Source organism: Ovis aries, chromosome 1 (genome assembly GCF_016772045.2).
Source record: "Ovis aries strain OAR_USU_Benz2616 breed Rambouillet chromosome 1, ARS-UI_Ramb_v3.0, whole genome shotgun sequence".
NCBI classification, from domain to species: Eukaryota; Metazoa; Chordata; class Mammalia; order Artiodactyla; family Bovidae; genus Ovis; species Ovis aries.
In genome coordinates, this window is record NC_056054.1 from 21015386 (window position 1) to 21036511 (window position 21126).

Below are 21126 nucleotides of genomic sequence, written 5' to 3' on the forward strand. Positions count from 1 at the left end.
GTTTGGAGAGCAGACCTGCAGTCTGTGGGCTTTGGGCTGGGCTCACTGGCCTTGCTCTCCCTTCTGGTGTCCTCTCTGCTGCTTGCCTGAACCCTGACCCACTATTGCTCGGCCCCAGAACTGGCCTATCCCTTCCACTTCCCCTCCCCCGCAAAAGTCCGAGGACTCTTCCGCTTCCCCCTTAGGGTGGGCTAAAAACTCTGTGCCCCTGCTCATCATCCATAAGGCCCTTCCTCCTCTGTGTCTCTTCCCACCCTGGCGTCCCACGGGGAGTCATTTATCCGGATCGACTGGCTCTCCTCACTGCAAACATTCGCAGGAGCATTAACAAGCCTAAAACCCAATTAGCCTTCAATTACTCAGGCCTCAGCCAGATTGTCTGTGATGGGGACAGGGGTGAGGAATGTGTTTGGGCACTCTGGGGCACTGCCTGGTGGTAGCCCCCCTCCCTTCCCACCCCACAAGCCCTGCTCCTCCTACCCTTCTGTCTGCTCTCTGCCTCGAGCTCTCTCCTGCTCTTGCCTCCATCCTTCCCAGTCTTCCCTCCCGCCCTCCCCTCACTCCACATCCCTCTTTAAAAAAGTAGTCTTCTTAAATATCACTAGTACATAACTAATACATAGTTTGAATTAAAAAACCTCATTGTAAAAACATAATGCAAAAGAATACAAGGTGAAAAGCTAAGTCCCCACCCTGCCTCCTGCCCCATAAATCCCACAGTCAATAGCCAGGGGTTCTCTTTCCTTTCAGATATTTGATTCTATACATTTACAAATATACACCACATGTAGTTTTAAGTGTTTTTTTTTTTTAACATTTAAGATTGTAACCCTACTATTCATATTGTTTAATGACCTACTCTATTCACTGAACAATTCATCAGCTACATCTCTCCATTTCGGCAGACAAGAATTCTTCCTTCTTCCTGGGTGCATAGTAATCCATGGTGTGGCTGCTCCATAAAGTACTTGGTCAGTCCTTTCTTGATGGACGTTGAGTTGTTTCTGAGGTCTGGGATGACAAACATTGTAGCAGCTCCCTCTGTCCTTCCACGGCTGTGCTCAGAGGCCAGCACTGCTGTGGGGTTCAGTTCAGTTCAGTTCAGTTCAGTCGCTCAGTTGTGTCTGACTCTTTGCGACCCCTGGTGCAGCACACCAGGCCTCCCTGTCCATCACCAACTCCTGGAGTTCACTCAGACTCACGTCCATAGAGTCAGTGATGCCATCCAGGGGTAGACGCCCACATATGGAACTGTTTGGCCCCAGGTGATGCATATTTAAAACTCTGATAATAACTGCCAAAATGCTCTCCACCTCCAGAACCTCCAAGATTGTGCCAATTTGTACTCAATTCTCCATTTCCTCTGCTCTCATCAACACTGGGTATTATCTTTAAAAAATTATCTTTCAATCAAATAGGCAAAATGACATCTTGTGATTTAATTTGTACTTCTCTTCCCATCTACTATTTCCCTCACCTCTCCCTTACTTTCATGTCTCCCTCTTTCCTCTTCCTCAATCCCATCCCTCCTGCCTTTCCTCTCTTTCTCTCTCTGTCCCCCACTCCCATCAGCTCCTCTTTTTCCTTCACCTACTTCCCTTCCTCTCCTTTCCTCTCTCTTCCCCATGATCTTCTCATCCCTTCGCCTTCTCCCTCTCCTTCTCCCTCCTCCCCTGGGTACCACAGTCCTGGGGGGAGGGGTATCCAGAGAAGCTATTAACTCTGCCCCCCTAATACTCTGAGTCCCACTCGCCTCTTAACACCTCCCTGAGCCTGGGCCTCTAAGCCCCATCTCACTCTCGTCTCCCTCTAATCACTAAGGCTTATTTCTGATTTTCTGAAGTGACAAGGAGCTGGGTTTGGGGGAGGGAGGGCTGTCAGCCAGCATCCTCCAGGATTGAGGGAGGGAAGATGCGGGGAGGGAAGCCTGGCTCATGGGATGTCGCCGTGGAGACTCCAGCTAGGCTCTCCTCACTCCAGAGGCCCAGATTCTCCAGCCCCTTCTGCCTCGGCTCACACGGTGCATATACTTCCACCCTCAGGGTGTTCTTTTAGGCTATTTTCTCCAGTTTCTCTTGTGAAAAGGAAAGTGACTCCCCCTTTGCTCCAAGTGAGCTCTGTGGACAGTGTAAGTCCTCCGCGGTGCCCCCCTTCCGCCTCCCATGCTGCCATCCGCTGCAACCATCTCTCTCTGCCCCGCCCCCTGATCCTGAAGGTGGGAAATGCCTTCACAGAGAACACCCCTCATCTCCATCTCCTGCTTCCTTGGAAATCCGGGTCTCCCCTCTCCTGCCCCAAATCCACCCTTCCAAAAGCTCAATGAATTGGCATAAATTTAATTAAGGACAGCAAGCAAATCTCTTGTCATTATAAAGACATTTAAGGTTTAAAATACGTGCTGAGGGTAGAGGTCTCAAGAGAGGTGGGACGAGGGAGCCAGAACTGATTTGGGGGAGTTACACTTGAGCCCTCATTCTAGCCCAACTGTGTGACCCTGATGTCTCTGAGCCTTTCCTTATCAGTCTCCTAGAATATCTAAGCCCAGCAGGAGTACTTTGCTCCTGCCTGGGAGTGTTCTCCCTGCACTAATTTAATTACGTGGCCTAACTGGGCCCAGGCTGGGGAGGTGGTTAATGGCAGCTGCAGAGACAGTGGGTAATCAAGAATTAATTAAGCGTTTCTGGGGATTCCCTTGTCTGGGCCAGGGATTCCTGGGAGCTTGGCTAAGGCTGGGCAGGGTGCGGGAAACCCCTCCAGCTTGCCTCATGCCTTTGCCCCTGCCTCTTCAGGAGTCGGGGAAGCAGCAGACCCCAGCTCCAAAGAGTCTCTGGGTGCAGGACTGCCCACCTAGGCAGTCTCTGCTCAGTGAGACAGAGAACCACTCAGGGGCCAGCTCAAATCAGCAAGTCCAGGAGCCAGCAGCGGGGTGGGCTGGGTGGAACTGGACAGCTGCCTGAGCAAGAGAGTCTAGACATTCCTATTAAGGGCTCAGCCTGTGTTGAGGTTGGGGCTTAGTTTAGGCTGGGCAGGTGGAAAAGGAAAGGGGAGACTTCAGTCTCTGGGCGCTGGAGTCAGGTAGCCTGGGTTGCAGGCGTAGCTTTACTACTTGGTAAAAGCTGGTGCTCTGCCCCATGGCCTGTCCCCCAGCTCTTCACAGAGGAGCTTCCTCCCTAGCATTCAGGTTCCAGAGCACACATCAACAGCTCAAGAAGCCTTCCTTGACCGCTCAGGCTAATTTGCCTGCCCAGGCCCCAGTTACTATCACACCACTTTGCCTTATTTTCTGTGCATGTTATTTCCTGACTTATTTCTTATGTGCCCACCCGCCTTCTTCACTGGAATAGGGCTCATGTGCCTGAGAGCCGCGTCGGTGAGGCTCACAGCTGGGTCCCAGCACCCAGCACAGCGCGGTCCCTAGAAGGTGTTCCCAGACGGAAGCGATCTCTCTAAACCTGTCTCATTGGGGGTGGGGTGGGGGTGGGGGTGGCTCTTCACACTCTGCAGGCTTTCAGGTCATGAGCGGGAGTTTAAAGCCCGGACTCGGGGAGCGCTGAGCACCGAGCCGGCCCAGAGCTCGCTGCCGGCCGCCGAGGGCGGTCACGACGTGATCAACCTCGTCGGCGTCGCCGCCGCCACCCTCGTCCTCACGGGCGGATTTCCTGCCCCGCCTCTCGGCTCCGGGCCCGGCCGGCCGCAGGGAGGACGGCGCCCGCCGGGGCAGGGGCCTCGCCGGGCCAGGCCGGCCGACCCGCCGCGGGCCCCGCTCCTTCCCAGGCGCCCCCGCGCCGCCGGCGCTTTGAAGTCCCCAATCCGGCAAATAGAGTCAATCAATTATGAAGGGAACAATCTGGCGGCCCCTCGGGGAGCGGCGGCCGAGCGATCCCGGGGGATTAGGCCGCAAATCGCGCTGAGCCTCCCTAAGTGACAGCGAGAGAATCGCGCGCGGCGGCGGTGGCGGCGGGAGCGGGAGGGAGCGCGGCCGCTAACCCGATTATGCAGATCCGCGGGGGGCGCGGATTAGGCCGCGGGGGCGGCTTCGCCCTAAGCGGCTCGGGGATTTGGGAAAAGTTTACTCGGGAGGAGGGGGAGGGGGCGGGGGCGAGAGCGGGGGCGGGGCCTCCCTCCCGGGGGCGGGCGGGCTGCCCACGGCTCCCAGCTGGGTGACAGAGGCCGCCGGCCGCAGAGGAGCCCGAGGTGGGGCCGCGCCCGAGACGCCGCACCTTTCCAGGCACACGCTCACACACAATCACACATTTACAATCACACACATACAAAGAGTTACACACGATAATCCTACGTACAAGTCCACACACACACACACACACACACACACAGAGTGTGTGTTTCCCAAACTGCAAAACACGTGAGAACACACAGAGGCGTGTACACAGGCACATCCAGGCTCGTCATCACGTGTAAGCCAAGCCTATGATCGTTCACACACTGAAGCAACACTGGCTCAGTCACACGAGGGTTCACATGCACACTTGCAGACACAGGCAGCCCCTTTACTGTTTATAGACACACCATCCTGCTTTCAGACTTGGTGCCTCGCAGCCGCTCCAGCAGAAACCCCCCAGGCATAGGTGGAGATGCGGCTGCGCACCGGGCTCTGCAGACGAGTGGTCCGGGTGCACAGCTCCTGCCTGCACTCTCTCGCAGACCTCCCTGCCTTCCTCCCTGGAAGGACCCCAGGGACAAGTGTGTGCCAGTGTCTGTGAGCCTGTGTGTGTTGTTGAGTATGAGCCTGCCAGCGTGACCCATCTCTCTAAATATCTCTCCTCTTGGGCTTCTGCGACAGGGTGGAAGGGACTGAGGCATGAAGCTGGGCTGGGAAATAAGCTGAGACCTCTTGGTGACTCTGGCTGGGGGTCCTCTCTTCGGGGCTGGGAGTCAGAGACTTTCCTCACCAGGTCTCTGGGCCTGCTGCTTCCCTTAGGTGTGGTCAGGGAGGAGGCTGAGGAAAGAGGGCTAGGCTTCCTGCTAACCCTCTAGGAAAAGGGCACAGAGTCTAGCTCCAAGACAAGCAAGCTGTCAGGAATGTCTTGGCCACTTTTCATCTGTAAAATGCTCACGGTGTATGACTGGAGTGTGTCCAGGGAACGCACATGCTTTCATACTCAGTGTATGCCCATGGTAACATGTATGCTTTTGTGGTTGCTGATGTGTGTATCCCTAGCCTCACACCCCTCCCACAAACATCACAGCCATACACAACTGAGGGCCCACAGTGACACAGACAGGGACTCATCCTGGACACACAAAATGACCACGGAAATCACACACATGCACACCACGCCTCTGAGAGAGGCGTGGCAGTGAATACTGCCAAGGTGGCAGAGGGCAGTTGCTGTGGCACGGAGGATATCTTGCCCTATGCCCTAGGCAGTGATAGTGTGACCCTGTGGCTGACTCGATCAATGGGGAAGCGGGGTCAGGGTTAATGAGTCTTTAGCAAACATTTAGCTGCTGCCTCCAGCCCCTGTGCTGTGTGCCCATGTGTGCATGTGTCCATCACACACACCATTGTTGTCACTGACAAGAGGATATGTGTGAGTCTGTGTGTGTGAGACAGACAGACAGAGAGAATTACTTTCAAAATCTGGGATCCACCTTAGGTGGTCTGGGCTGACCCCTGGATCCTGGGCAACGGAGGAAGGGGGGTTCTGTGGTGGGATGAAGATATGCTCTGGTATCTCAGGCTGCTGTGCACGTAGAGGAGAGTCCCCTCCTTGTATAACCACAGCCACATGCTGATGCTGTCTAGGCTTGGCTCTCTCGTTGACCTTCCCAGCTCCAGCCCTCTGGTCTGGAAGCCCCTGGAGGTGAAGCTGGAGGAATCAGACCATCAAGAAGAAATTCTCATGGGTATTCCCAACCTACCGGATAGGACCCTCCAGTTGGCTAGGCCCCTCACACCCATAGAGGTGTGAGGGTCCTGAGTTCATGCTCAGGGAGGATTCCTCTGGCTGCCAGTGGAGCTGATCTGATTAGCCAGCTGCAGGGAGGGCTGAGTCACAGTTAATCAGCAGCCAGGCTATGGGGAAGGAAATGGCAACCCACTCCAGTATTCTTGCCTGGAGAATCTCATGGACAGAGGAGCCTGGTGGGCTACAGTTCACGGGGTCTCAAAGAGTCAGATACGACTGAGCACACAGCACAGGCTACGGGGAGAGGCCACCTCAAGGGTACACCCTGGGGAGGGGAGGAGGCCTGCAGGATTAAAGGGAATGAAGATGGGAAAAGCACCCACCTTGACACATCCAGGGGTCCTCCAGATTTGGGCTCAGTGGCATATCAGTGGTCCTTGGCTGGGTCAGGCCCTCCTTCTCCCTGCCCTGATCCAAATCCTGTTGACCACTTAACAGATACATATCCTTGGGGGAGGCACTTCACCTCTGTATGCCTAAGGCCCCATCTTTAAAATGGGGATAGAATGACCCTTCCGTGTAGAATCTATATAAAGGAGATGTAAAGCATGCGGCAGAGTGGCTAGCAGAGTGTAGGTGCTCAAGCTGTGGGAACTTCTACTATTGTTATTATTATAATTAGTTTAGAAGAGGCAGACTGCAGAAAAAATCTAGCAGCCAATGAAATCTCACATCCCTCCTCCAAAGGAGGGAGGCTGGGGAGAAGGGGCACCCCTTGGGACCCACTACAGTTTCCCTCCCCCATTCAGGTTTATTACCTAGGAGAGCACAGAAAGGATGGGGAGCCAGTCTGGGCAGTCTGCCCTTAGGGGAGGGGAGCCCAAACCCCCTCCCTCCAGCCCCCAAGTACATGTATATGAGGAGCGAGTGGGGAGAGGGAGACCTATCTGAAGTGGCTCAGCGGCTCAGTTGTTTCAGGCCAGAAGCCATTACCTTCCTGGAGAGAGAAGCCCATGGCCCATCTGAGGCTAGGGGCAGGGGCGAGTGGGATAAAGATTGGAGTGAGACCCCACATCTGCCTGGGGCCTCCTAGATATCTTTTCTCTGATCAGGTGAAGAGACGAAGTCCAACTCAGTCTTCTCCAGTTTGGGCATGTTCCACGCTGGCCCTGGGGGTGAATGTGGGGATGGACCAGCAAAGAGGAAGGGGGTCCCTGATCACAGTGCCTTGATAATTGATTGCACCTACTGTGTGCAAGTCCTCTGAGCATCTCATGTTTACTTTGTGCCCTCGACACAGCTGGAAACCAGCAGGGATCTTTTCAAGAAAGGCATCCAATTATCTCGCCCGGGGGGCAAGACTTGGCGGACAGAATCAGAGGATTTCCATATAGGGATAGCAGGGGTGGCCAACCAGAGGGAAAGGGCTCACTCAGGACACTGCCTGCTGAGTCTGCACTGCAAGTGAGCTGTTTTAGGAAGATTGCTTGCCTGTGTGGGGTGACTTGGTGCTAATGATTGAGGAGAGTGCTGAAACATCAAGCTCAGGGAAAGCATTCATCTACCAGGTTCCATGCCTGGAGCCCACTTGAGCTCAATGTGCCAATCTCTTGATCACCTACAAGGTGGTAAAGGGGGAGAGACAGGCCTAAACCATGGGCTTGGGCTATGTGCCCAAGGAATGGGGTAGTGTCCAGCAGATTCTTTCATTCCTGTATCCAGAGCATCCTGGGAAGGCCTCTTTAATAGGAGCCTCCCCCACCTTTTCCAGGTGCTATGGACCCTCTGAGTGGGGCCTGGAGAGGTGTTCCTGCAGACTGATGCCTTGAACCCTGCCCCATGTCGTGCCCTCCCAGCTCCTACCCACTGTCTCTGCTGCTCCTAGGCTCTCTTTTTCTCAGGGGTCTCCCTCTGTCTGACTTTGTCTCTCTAACTGTCTCTGACTCTGTCTCTGGTTTGTCTATCTCTCTGAATCTTGATGGTTCTCAGGGTTTGTCTCTCACCCTGGACAAGCCTCTCTGTGGCTCTCTGATGTGTTCATGCTCAGATTTGAAGGCCATGGGAGCTTCAGAACTGGGTGGAGAGAGGAAACTGGCCTGTGCCAAGGCGGGGAGACAGGATGTCCTAGGTGCTCAGTGGAATGCTCAGTTCCGTCTTGGACTCAGTCTGCATCAGGGTAGGGGCACTCAAAGGAAAGCTTTCAAAGGCCTACCTCCCCCTTATGACTATATCAAATGCAGGGCATTGTCTATTTTTCAAACAGGTAGCCGGCCTCTCTGGACCTTCTCACCTCCCTTTCCCTCCATTTTACCCTATGAAAAGCAGGAGAGATGGTTTTTGGAGACAAACAAACCCAGGTTCAAGTTCTAGGCCTATTAACAAATTCTATGATGATGGGTAAGTTATTTAATATCTCCTAGCCAGGGACATCCTCCTTATCTCTGGACTATAGTTAAGATAAAATGAGATCATGACTATACATCACTTAACACAGAGCCTGACTCCAGAACAATTGTATCATGCCATTTATTTGTTTACAGAGCCCAACACAGACCTAGGCCCTCAGGAGTGCTGTTAAATTAATACAGATTTCTCTGTTGTTCATTTTCTTTCTTTCCTTCTGACTCCATTTCCTTCTGTCTTTCTCTGACTGTACACTTGGGGAGGATGGATCATAAGAGCTGCTTGAGCACCCTGTGTATACTCTGCCTTGACCTTGCCTCTGCAGATGGTGACAGGCTCTGTAAACCATGAGATCTAAATGTGGGGTTTGGCTCAAAAAATAAGGATGTTGTTGTTGTTCAGTTGCTCAGCTGCATCCAACTCTCTGTGACCCCATGGACTGCAGCATGCCAGGCTTGCCTGTCCTTCACTGTCTCCTGGAGTTTGCTCAAATTCCTGTGCATTGAGTCAGTAATGCTATCTATCACACCCTCTGCTGTCCCCTTCTTTTGCCTTCAGTCTTTCCCAGCATCAGGGTCTTTTCCAATGAGTCAGTTCTTCGCAAGAGTTGGCCAATGTATCAGAGCTTCAACTTCATCCATCAGTCCCAATGAATATTCAGGGTTAATTTTCTTTAAGATGGACTGCTTTGATCTCCTTGCAGTCCGTGGGACTCTCAAGAGCCTTCTCTAGCACTGCGATTCAAAAGCATCAATTCTTTAGTACTCAGACTTCTTTATGGTCCAACTCTCACATCACATGACTACTGGAAAAACTATAGCTTTGACTATATGGACCTTTGTCAGCAAAGTGATGTCTTTGCTTTTTAAAATGCTGTCTAGGTTTGTCACAGCTTTCCTTCCAAGGAGCAAGCTTCTTTTAATTTCATGGCTTCAGGCACTGTCCATATCGATTTTGGAGCCCAAGAAAATAAAATCTGTCACTGCATCCACTTTTTACCCTTCTATTTGCCATGGAGTGATGGGACCAGAAGGGGCTTCCCAGATGGCACCATCAGTAAAGAACTTGCCTGCCAATGCAGGAGAGACAGGAAACACGGGTTCGATCCCTGGGTCAGGAAGATCCCCTGGAGGATTCTTGCCTGGAGAATTCCATGGACAGAGGAGCCTGGCAAACTGCAGTCCATAGAGTCACAAGAGTTGGACATGATGGAAGCAACTTAACATACATGCACAACGGGACCGGATGCTGCGACCTTAGTTTTTTGAAAACTGAGTTTTAAGCCAGATTTTTTACTCTCCTCTTTCACCTTCATCAAGAGGCTCTTTAGTCCTCTTCACTTTCTGCCATTAGACTGGTATCATCTGCATACCTGAAATCATTGATGAAAGTGAAAGAGGAGAGTGAAAAAGTTGGCTTAAAGCTCAACATTCAGAAAACGAAGATCATGGCATCCGGTCCCATCACTTCATGGGAAATAGATGGGGAAACAGTGGAAACAGTGTCAGACTTTATTTTTGGGGGCTCCAAAATCACTGCAGATGCTGACTGCAGCCATGAAATTAAAAGACGCTTACTCCTTGGAAGAAAAGTTATGACCAACCTAGATAGTATATTCAAAAGCAGAGACATTACTTTGCCAACTAAGGTCCATCTAGTCAAGGCTATGGTTTTTCCTGTGGTCATGTATGGATGTGAGAGTCGGACTGTGAAGAAGGCTGAGCACCAAAGAATTGATGCTTTTGAACTGTGGTGTTGGAGAAGACTCTTGAGAGTCCCTTGGACTGCAAGGAGATCCAACCAGTCCATTCTGAAGGAGATCAGCCCTGGGATTTCTTTGGAAGGACTGATGCTAAAGCTGAAACTCCAGTACTTTGGCCACCTCATGCGAAGAGTTGACTCCTTGGAAAAGACTCTGATGCTGGGAAGGCTTGGGGGCAGGAGGAGAAGGGATGACCGAGGATGAGATGGCTGGATGGCATCACTGACCTGATGGACGTGAGTCTAAGTGAACTCCGGGAGCTGGTGATGGACAGGGAGGCTTGGCGTGCTGCGATTCATGGGGTTGCAAAGAGTCAGACACGACTGAGTGACTGAACTGAACTGAACTGAACTCTGCATATAAGTTAAATAAACAGGGTGACAATATACAGCTTTGTCATACTTTCCCAGTTTGGAACCAGTTAGTTGTTCCATGTAAGGTTCTAACTGTTGCTTTTTGACCCACATACAAGTTTCTCAGGAGACAGGTAAGATGGTCTGGTATTCCCATCTCTTGAAGAATTTTCCACAGTCTGTTGTGATCCACACAGTCAAAGGCTTTAGTGTAGTCAGTGAAACAGAAGTAGATATTTTTAATGGAATTCCCTGCTTTCTTTATGATCCAACAAATGTTGGCAATTTGATCATGGTTCCTCTGTCTTTTCTAAACCCAGCTTGTACATCTGAAAGTTTTCCATTCACGCTGAAGCCTGTCTTAAAGGCTACCTTTAAGGCTACCTTAGCACTACCTTGCTAGCATGTGAAGGGAGAGCAACTGTGCGGTAGTTTGAGCATTCTTTGGCATTGCTTTTCTTTGAGACTGGAATGAAAACTGACCTTTTCCAGTCCTGTGGCCACTGCTGAGTTTTCCAAATTTGCTGACATACTGAGTGCAGCACTTCAACAGCATTATCTTTTAGGATTTGAAATAGCTCAGCTGGAATTCCATCACCTCCACTATCTTTGTAGTAATGCTTCCCAAAGCCCACTTGACTTCACACTCCAGGATGTCTGGCTCTAGGTGAGTGACCGTACCATCATGGTTATCCTGGTCATTAAGACTTTATTTGTATAGTCCTTCTGTGTATTCTTGTATTTTTAATCTCTTCTGCTTCTATTAGGTCCTTACGTTTCTGTCTTTTATTGTGCCCATCCTTGCATGAAATATTCCCTATTATCTCCAATTTTCTTGAAAAGATCTCTAGTCTTTCCCACTCTGCTGTTTTCCTCTACTTCTTTGCACTGTTCATTTAAGAAGGCTTTCTTATCTCTCCTTGCTATTCTCTGAAATTCTGGATTCAGTTGGATATATCTTTCCCTTTATCTCTTGGTTTTCACTTCTATTCTTTCCTCAACTATTTGTAAAGCCTCCTCAGACAACCATCTGCCTTCTTGCATTTCTTTTCCTTTGAGATGATTTTGGTCACTGCCTCCTGTACAATGTTATGAACCTCTGCTCATAGTTCTTCAGGCACTCTGTCTACCAGATCTAATCCCTTGAATCTGTTCATCACCTCCACTGCATAATCATAAAGGATTTGATTTAGGTCATACCTGACTGGGCTAGTAGTTTTCCCTACTTTCTTCAATTTAGTCTAAATTTCACAATAAGGAGCCCATAATGTGAGCCACAGTCAGCTCTAGGTCTTGTTTTTGCTGACTGTACAGAGCTTTTCCATCTTCAGCTGCAAACAATATAATCAATCTGGTTTTGGTATTGACCATTTGGTGATATCCATGTGTACAGCTGTCTCTTGGGTTATTGGAAAATGGTGTTTGCTATGACCAATCTTTTCTCTTGAAAAAACTCTGTTAGCCTTTGCCCTGCTTCATTTTGTTCTCCAAGACCAAACTTGTCTGTTACTCTAGGTATCTCTTGACTTGCTACTTTTGCATTCCAATCCCCTATGATGAAGAGTAAGTACATTTTTTTTTGGTGTTAGTTCTAAAAGATCTTGTAAGTCTTCATAGAACTGGTCAACTTCAGCTTCTTCAGCATCAATGGTTTGGCATAGACTTGGATTACTGTGATGCTGAATGGTTTGCCTTGGAAACGATGAGAGACCCTTCTGTCATTTTTGAGACTGCACCCCAGTACTACATTTCAGACTCTTTTGTTAAATATGAGGGCTACTCCATTTCTTCCAAAGGATTCTTGTCCACAGTAGTAGATACAATGGTCATCTGAATTAAATTCGCCCATTCCCATCCATTTTAGTTTACTGATTCCTAAGACATCTGTGTTCACTCTTGTCATCCCCTGCTTGATCACATCCAATTTACCTTGATTGATGAACCTAACATTCCAGGTTCCTATGCAATATTGTTTTTTTACTGCATTGGACTTTACTTTCACCACCAGACACATCCACAACGGAACGTTGTTCCTGCTTTGGCCCAGCTGCTTCATTCTTTCTGGTGCTATTAGTAATTGCCCTCTGCTCTTCCCCATAGGATATTGGACGCCTTCTGACCTGGGGGTTTCATCTTCTGGTGTCATATCTTTTTGCCTTTTCATACTGTTCATGGGGTTCTTGTGGCAAGAATGATGGAGTGGTTTGCCGTTCCCTCCTCCAGTGGACCATGTTTTGTCAGAACTCTCATGACCCATCTGTCTTGCAGAGTGGCCTTGTAAGGCATGACTCATAGCTTCATTGAATTGTGCAAGCCCCTTCTCCACGACAAGGCTCTGATCCATGAAGGGGAAATAGGATGGTCTTTGTGAATTCTTGAACTCTAAAACCAGTAACATACCTTGCAAATTATGATGGGATCTGTAACAGTGACCCTCTCAGGAATCAGTGATGGGATGTGCTCTGCAGATGGTGATGAGCTCTGCAAACACTGATGAACTTGGCACATAATTAAGGCTCTGCAAATAGTGATAGGCTCAGCAAATAATAATGGGCCTTGTAAATAGGGATAGGCTCAGGGCATGGTGGTGGGAGTGGCAACTTGTGATGGGCCCTGGAAAAATGACAGACTAGTTTTTGCCTGTAAAGGATAAGAGGGAACTTGTGTGTCCCTAAGGGCTTCTCTGGTAGCTCAGTGGTAAATAATCTGCCTGCAGTGCAGGAGACACAGGAGACATGGGTTTGATCCCTGGGTCGGGAAGATCCCCTGTAGGAGGGAATGGCAACCCACTCCAGTATTTTTGCTGGAAAAGTCCCATGGACAGCGGAACCTGGCAGGCTACAGTCCATGGAGTCGCAGAGTCGGATACGACTGAGCGCTCATGCATGCACCTGTATCCCTAAAGAGCAAGGCTGTCTCAGGACCATGGACAGCAAGAGCCTTCCTCCCCTTCCAGCCCCACAGGGAGCTCATCTCTCCATTTATTAACGGGCACTGGATGTGTGCTGTGGAGTGGAGGTGGGAGGTGAAGGATGTACTGGAGAAGAAATGGGACAAGCAGAGGAATGCGGCTGTGCCCCCTGCTCACTTCCAGGGTTTCAGTAGGTTGAGAAGACAGACTTCTAAGTAGCCTAGTGGGGTGGGGGTTGTGTCTGTGTAGATAAATCTGTTCTCAGCCCACCTATTTGTGAGGTAGAAGGTGTCTTTTAACATCAGAGGCTCTCAGAATGCTAAAAGGGTGTTTAAACCATACTGGGCCTCCTGAGGGAAACTGAGAAGTCAGCATTGCAAAACGCATCTTGCAGTCTCCAGCCAACCTTAAATTCTAGCTGGCACCTGAATAGCTTTGTAGCAATTTAAATTTCTTTGTCCCTTCCAGATCTGACCACATGAACAGGTCTGTATCACTGGGAACATTCACACCTCTTAGGGCACAGAGCTTGGGGAGGACAGAAGCAAGACTGGATTCTGGGTAGGCTGTGCGTAACAGGGCTGAGAAGCTGGTGGTGGTTCAGATTAGCATAGAGTTGATGATCACGGAGATGGAGGCGGTCATGGAGGGAGTGGTGGTGGTGGTACTAACGTGCTAAGAGAGGAGGGAAAGAGCTAGGGTGCTGATAATGAGGGAGGTGGTAGGGAAGCATTGGCAGCAGTCAAAAGGTGGCAATGCCATAGGTAAAGAAGCAGGCCCTAGTGGGAGACAGCTTGGCATAGCAGATCAGAACTCGGCCTGGATTTGACTTCTGCTTCTGACATTTGTGAACCATGTGGGCTCAGGCAAGTTATTTTATAACTTTTCTGTGGTTCAGTTTCCTCATCTGATAATAGGGTCTACCTCATAGAGTTGTCATAAGGATGTTAAGGGAGTTAATATATGTAAAGTACTTAGAACAGTTCCTGGAGCCTGGTGAATACTATGTACATGATAGCTGCTGCTACTATTAAGCAGGCAGTGGAGGTAGGGAAGATGAGCATGGAGGTAGATAGCGGTAATAAAATCGATCATGGTGAGAACAGGAATTATAATAACAACACAGAGTATTATGTGTCCTGCACTAGTCTAAGCTCTTGGTATGTAGTAACTTGTTTAATCATTTTAACCCAATGAGCCAGCTAATATTATGCCCATTTTAAATATGATGAAGGTAACACAGCTAGTAATTGGAGAAGCTCCAGAGTCTGTGCACTTAACCACTTGCTGAGCAGCAACAGTGATGGGGTTGGGGACAGAGACAGTGAGGCTGTGTACTGTGCGGGGTGGGGGGGGGGGGGGGCGAATGGAGGGGGCTGGGCAGTGGTGGTGCCGGAGGAGTGCAGGGGCAGCGATGTCCTCTATAAGAACATCCGCTAGCCAAGCTCCCAGAAGGGCTTTTGGCTCCTGAGAGGAGGCTCTGGCGGGTTTCCTATGTGCGTGGGTGGGTGTGTGCGTGTGTTCTTAGCCTTTTCCATGGTTCCGCTCTGAAAGCAGGTAGCATAGCAAAGAACCTCACCCCCCGCCACCCCACCCCCCCCACTTTCCCTTCAGCATCAGAGGCTTTGGGTCCCAGGCAGTGAAACGGGATGGGAGTGGGCTGACTCTCTAGGCACCATGCTGCAAAGCGGTGGGCTGGGCTTCCTGTTTGTCCTCCACCCCCTTCACGGGATTGGCGTCCTCTGACCCCATCACTGCCCAGACCTCAAGCTGCCTGCCAAGGGCCCGGCCTGCGCTAATGGAGCAGACAGCGGCAGAGGCAAGCTGCCCAGCCCATCACCAGACTCTCTGTGGCCTGCCTCCCACACTCGCTGCCTGCGCTGAGGGGGGAAGCCTTAATAGAGAATCCGCCTCTGCGCCGCCGCTCCCGCCCGCCAGCCGGTCCCTATTATCAGCACCATCAACGGCGGCAAATGACACTCTCGGAATCTTGACTCCAATCTGATGCCTGGTCCCCGGGGCCGCGGAGAGGCGCAGGCCAGCCAGGCTGGGGGGCTGAGGAGGGGCTGCTCGGTAATAGGATGTGGCCGAGGATGGTCTATTAGCAGCCCCGCGACTGCTGATGAGCCCCCCTCCCCAGCCCCTTGGCACACCCATCCCCCATCTAGTCAGGCAGAGCAGGAGGCTTGTTGGAGGTGCGGGAGCTCGTGGAGGGGGTGCCTGCAGGGGTTGGATTGGGCCATCTTTAAGCTCGAACTCCAGGCTCCCTGGGTGAGCCTGGGGGTCGGGGGAGGGAAGCTGGAGAAATGAGGCCATTCAGACTATTCTGACTATGCGCTGGGGAGGAAGAGTATTGGGGAGCAAAGGGTCCCTACTGAGGGTGGGTGACTTTCCCCATTCCTACCCAGATGTCAGGGGCTCCAGGACTGGAAGAACTTCTCAAGAGCATCCCGTCCAGCCTCCTTCTCCAGCCTGTTCTTGAACTCTCTGAGACACGGGAAGCTCAGCACCCTCCTGGCCATCTCATTGCTTTGTGCTTCCTCATTTGGGGTCCTGAGTAGCCATTCTTGGTACCAGAGCCCTGAGACCCCTAAGGGGCATTCACCTTACGACCAAGGCAACCTCACAGGACTTGGTGGGGGGTGAGTCTCAAGTCTGCTTCCCCAGGACCTTACCCCTCCTTATGGCCACAGATCTTTTGGCTTCTGTGAAAGACGTGTCTGGAAAGGTTCCAAGAGGCTGGGGAGCAGATGGATGAACCCACCACAGGGCCCTGGATAGGGCAGGACACCCAGGTCCTAGCCCAGCGCATCTGCTGGGTGGCAATAGGAGAGCTACCCACTGCCCACCCTAGCCTGCCTCCCTCCTGCAAAAGGCCTTTGCTGAGAAAGGGAGATAATGAAGCTGGCTTTTTCTCCTTCAGGGCACAGAATGGGTAAGTGCTTTGGCAGGCAGAAATCATGGATTTGGGGTGGGACAATCTGTACATATGGTCTCCTTAACAGCAGCCCCCATACACACACATGTACACAAAACAGCAGGGGTGTGGAGGAAGACGGGGCTGAGCATAGAGCAGGAACTTGCCCCTTCCCCTCTTTGGGCCTGGCTATCCCAGGTGGGACACACTGTGTGTGTGTGTGTGTGTGTGTGTGTGTGTGTGTGTGTGTGTGTGTGTGTGTGTGTGTGTGTGGGGGTGGTGGTGGTGGTGGTGGTGGTGGTCAGAACACAGGGCTCTGTCCTTTCCTGAAGGGGCCCAGCAGACTGGAAGCCTGAGCACTCTGGACCCCAGCCCAGCGGGACAGGCCTCCCCTTGGTGCTTTGTAACAGGAGAGAGGGGCTGGGTCTGCCTGTGTGAGGACCCCTGGGGCTTGGCTCGCAACCACGGTCCCCTAGACCACCCCCAGCTCTGAATTCAATCTGTTCTGCCCACTGCCCCCACTGTGCCCCACAGTCCAGAGGCTACAGACGTCCAAGCTGCTTGCCTTTGCTGAGTGCCTGCCCTCAGTGCCCCAGCGGGGGCCTGGCCATCAGTCATAGGGCTGGCTGGACACAAGGGCAGGGTGTGCAGCAGTGGATGGCAGGCGGAGGGGGCACTGACTCCTGCCCATGGACTCCCTGGTGGCCTCATTCACTCCACGCCCCCCTTCAGTCTTGCCAAGATCACTGGCACCCTCACCTGTGCAGGCCTTTTGTCCTCCCCTCACCTGTGCCTACCTCACCTGTCCTGCTCACTATGGCCTCTCACCTGTGCCCTTCTGCTGTCGCCGTCCCTACCATCAGATTCCTCTTCCCTGTTCCCCTCCCCTGGGTCACAGTCTTCCCCTTTTTAAGCCAATTTCCTGTGTGAGTCTCTCCACCCACTTGGCCTCATAGGAGATTAGAAGAAAGCTAAGACAGCCTGTGAAACTCCATCTCCCCACCAACTGCTCCTACTTCAGCCAGGCCATCCCCTTTTCCAATCAGCTGCCAGTGGGGAATCCGGACCCCAAGGTGGGACAGGTTCTTTGCACCAACCAAGGGCATCTGGAGGTGGGGGTGGAAGGAGGAGGCCTTGTGTAATTGGAGGTTGGGGTGGGGTCACTTGGCCAGGGAGCACCCGGGGGAGAGGGCGCAGTTCTGGAGGCCTGACAGCAGGGGGCGCCCAATCCTTTCTCTAGTCAGGCCCCACGGCTGTACCTGCCCGTAGGGGTGACTGCTGAGTGCACTGAGGGTTGGACCCCTAGAGGGCCCTCAGCAGAGAGCGAGCTTTGTCCCAGACTGCATTTGGTCTTGTACTGTTTGCATTTTAAAGAAACACTTACCTGTGTCCCAGAGTAACCTCTCTATTTGAACTCCTACGAGGGATGAATGAGCTTGGCCTTAGACCTCTGGGGGAGGTGGGAGGGGTGCTGTCGTTCCTCTGCTGGGGGGTGGCCACCTCCGCTGTCCTCAGCCCGCATGGAGTCTGGCATTCCACCTTGTAAACCGTCCCATTTGGGGGAGCCAAGGAGTAAAGGGTCTCCCCTTGGCCCCCTAAAGAGCTCTCCCTTCTCACCTACAGGCAGTGTTCTCCCTCCACTGGACTCCCCTGAATCAGCGGACGAGGGCACACACCCAAGCCAAGCCCGAGGGACCAGGCCGGACCCCCCCCACGGAGGAGGTGATGGGGGTGTGTGATGGTGTGACTGTGTCTGTGACACACTAATAGAACGTGAATGCGAGTGTGTGCACAGGTATGTGTATATGAGAGAGAAGGAGAGAAGGTGAAAACAAGTCTTGTCCTATTCTTTTCTCAGCAAATCTGAGACAGGTGCTACAAGGCACCCCCCTAACACTAACACACAGATACACACACAAACACACACCCACACTTCAGGAAGGGGCTGAGCCTCACTGTGAGGTCAAAGCAAGTGTGTGACATTGACTCCAGTTAGGCCCCTGTGGGGCCTGCCACCACCCTCCTAGTCCTCAGTACCCAAAAGCTCACCACTTAACTCGAGTTTCTACCTTTAGGAAGGAAGGCACTGCCCCAGGCTTACATGGCATCACGGTAGTCATGCTTCTGGGATGGGACAGCATGAGGACCCAGAAGTGACTTGGAGACAGACAGTGGCAGGGGACACTTGCTGAAGAAGGTTAAACTTGATGGGGGAGGGGGGTCTCAGATAGCGCTGTGACCTCAGGCAGGCAGGAGGGAGGGCCTGGTATAGTCATTGCAGGCCCACAAACACCTTTCTGGGCCTCCCATTTTGCTGGGAACTGGAACTGAGATCCTCAGTGTAACACACCGCCCCCCCCCCCCCCCAGCTTGGCCCCAAGCAGGCCATGGGAGGTTGGTAAATATCGTAATCAGATTAGTGAGTGGAGACAGCAGAGGCTATGGTGGGAAAATGCTCTGGGCTAGCCTGGCCCCCACCCCTCTCCTGGGAATCCAACCTTAGTGCCCTGCCCAAGCCCTCCCCTGTGGGCCCCAAAGCCATCTTGGCTATGCAGTGGCCTCTGCTGGCCTGAGTGATCCCCTGGCTTTCTGCGGTCTGGTGGAGATTTCTGCATCCTGGGTCTCCTTACCCTGGGGAGTGGAGATGGGACAGCAGAAATCCCAGCTCCACTGACACTCCTTCCCCTCCTCTGGGCTTCTTTTCTCAGACAAGTGAGCCCAGCAGGACTCTGGCCCCTTCCTCTGGATGTGATGATGTGCTTACCTGTGAGGCTGGGATGAAGCATCGGATTCCAGGATGATCACAGCTGGTGGGAGGCGTGGGTTTAATCAGGGTTGAGTCAGAATCATTCCCCTTCTCAGTCTCCGTCATGAGGAGCTGAGTACAGGTCTGGGCACAAGGGGTGCAGGACGCCTGGTCAGGTGCGATGGAAAGGGGCAGTGATAGCCAGGTATACCCCAGGAACAGTAGGAATGTCAGGTCAGATGGGGAGGGGAGGGGCTGGGAGAACAGGAGTTGGTGTGCTACGGAGGTTGGAGGCAGGACAGGATATGAGAGCTGGAGGGCTAGGAGATTGGAGAATTAAGGATTGGAGGCTGAGAATCTAGAAGAGGAGATTGGGAAGCTGAGAGGCTGGGTGTCAGGTGTTGGAACTGTGGTTGAGAGATGAGGAGACAGAAGCCGGAGAGCAAAAGGATTGGGGTCTGAGATACTGAGGATCAGGATATTGAGGGGCTGAGGACTTGAGTTATTGGAGAGTTTAGGGACTAAAGGTTAAGAGCTGGGGTGTTGGGGGGACTAGAGGATCAGAGTCTCAAAGATGTTGAGATGTTCGGGGCTGAGGCACCAGGGGTCCGTGGAGGCAAAAGGCAGTAGAGAAATGTCCTCTCTTAGGCAGGGAAAGGGCTCCGTGGCTGGGTGGGAGGACGTGCTGAAGGTCCCGGCCAGGCCCCCTCAGCCTCTAAGTCCGAGCTGGGGCCACTGGGGTGGGCAGCGGGCCTCTCCTTTTCGGGCTGTCAGAGCGGGTTAGGCTCCAGGAATTGGTTCTCTGGATCATCTCCTGGGAGCCAGCCCCTCCTGGCAGCTTTGTTTGGCGAAAGCGCACAGGGATTAGTGGGGCTGCCCCCACACCACCTCCCGGCCGCCAGCTCCTGGCTCTTTCATCCCTGAAGGTCGCTAAAGCCGCAGTGCTTTGAGATTAGGCCCCACAAAGGGGCCCCTTGTGCTCCAGCCAAGCCTTGGGGGCAGGGACAGGAGGGGGTCCCGAGAACTCAGCACAAACTGAGCCCCTGAGACAAATCCTTCTCTCCCTCCCTGGCGCATCGCGAAGGTCTCCCTGGCCAAAGGCCGAAGACCCCTCCTGGCTCCCTGCCCCCATCTCAGAGAATGAGTCTCCAGTGGACCCAGTGAAGGGCATTTCAGGGTAGTTAGAGGTGACTTCCAGGCCTTGCCTGCCGCCCCCAGTACATCAGCATCCACCTGTGGTTGTCTCAGGGTGAGGAGGGCTGGGGCGCGCAGGGTAGAGGCCAGAGCTGGTCTAGACCACCTGTCCAACGGGCTCATTGAATGGGTGGGGAGACCAATTCAATGCTGGAGAGAGGAAGGGGCGTGTCCTGGGTCACACCACTTTGCTGGTCCAGCTGGGTCAGGAATGTGGAGAGCGCCCCCTTTCACCCAGGCTAGTGGTCAGCAGGCCTTCTTGATGAGGTGGGAGACAGTTTTGTGCTTCCTGCAAGGAAGACAGAAACATTTAAAAAATGGAGGTTCTAGCATAAAGTTGCCAGCTATTAATTTGCCCATATAAGGACACTGAGAAAAATTACCAACTGCTGTCAGAATCATTTCATAAAAGAACGGATACTTTAGTGTCAAAAGTTGAAAAGATATAATCCCAAATAGAGAGGTTAGAGCCTCATATTGAATAGATGTAGCTTTAGGAACAATGTCCTACAAAATCCTTATTTTCTCTCTTCTTGATGTTTGGGTGAAATGTCTTGGGATTCCTAGACCAGGTGACCCTGCGGGGAATGCCTGCCACAAGAGGCTGAGATCTTAAGTATCCAGGTCCCCAGGATCTGGTTCTTCCCACCCCTCATGCCAGGGGTTGGCGGGGCATAGTTGCTTCAGGTCTGGCCCTGGGGTGACTGGAGGAAGAGGCCCTGAGGTTGGGCTGCTCTTCAGGGGCTCTGCTGAAAGGGCTGTCTTTGCCTTGTTCCCCTCATTGCCAAGGAGACGCATGAAGAGGAGGGGGAGGGAGCAGGCCTGACTGTGGGTCGATAGAGGGAAATTTCTTCCTGTCCTCTCGCTCATAAAATGTTTGTGGCCAACATATTGCACAACATTCCCAGAGAGGCCACAAAAGGCAGCGCTGGGCTGGCGGGGTCAAATGGAGCTCACGGACCCCAGCCCC

The 21126-nt window shown here is 52.3% G+C and overlaps 1 protein-coding gene across 5 annotated transcripts in view; it reads left to right on the top strand.

Annotated features, from left to right (window-relative positions):
- LOC101103602 (vitamin D3 hydroxylase-associated protein-like) overlaps window positions 1–21126 on the top strand; it is a 64977-nt gene that overhangs the window by 41171 nt on the left and 2680 nt on the right. Inside the window, exon 14 of one of the 5 annotated variants that reach the window (XR_006059416.2) lies at window positions 17840–18011. The exons of 2 other annotated variants lie outside the window; for them this stretch is intronic. Coding sequence is in view for 2 of the 3 variants with exons in the window: in XM_042247405.2 (XP_042103339.1) it covers window positions 17840–17938 (99 nt within the window). In the remaining variant the exon portion in view is untranslated. Of the gene's footprint in view, window positions 1–17839; window positions 18012–21126 lie in introns of those variants that run through there. 2 more of the 5 variants (XM_042247405.2, XM_060399935.1) reach the window with 2 other exon arrangements.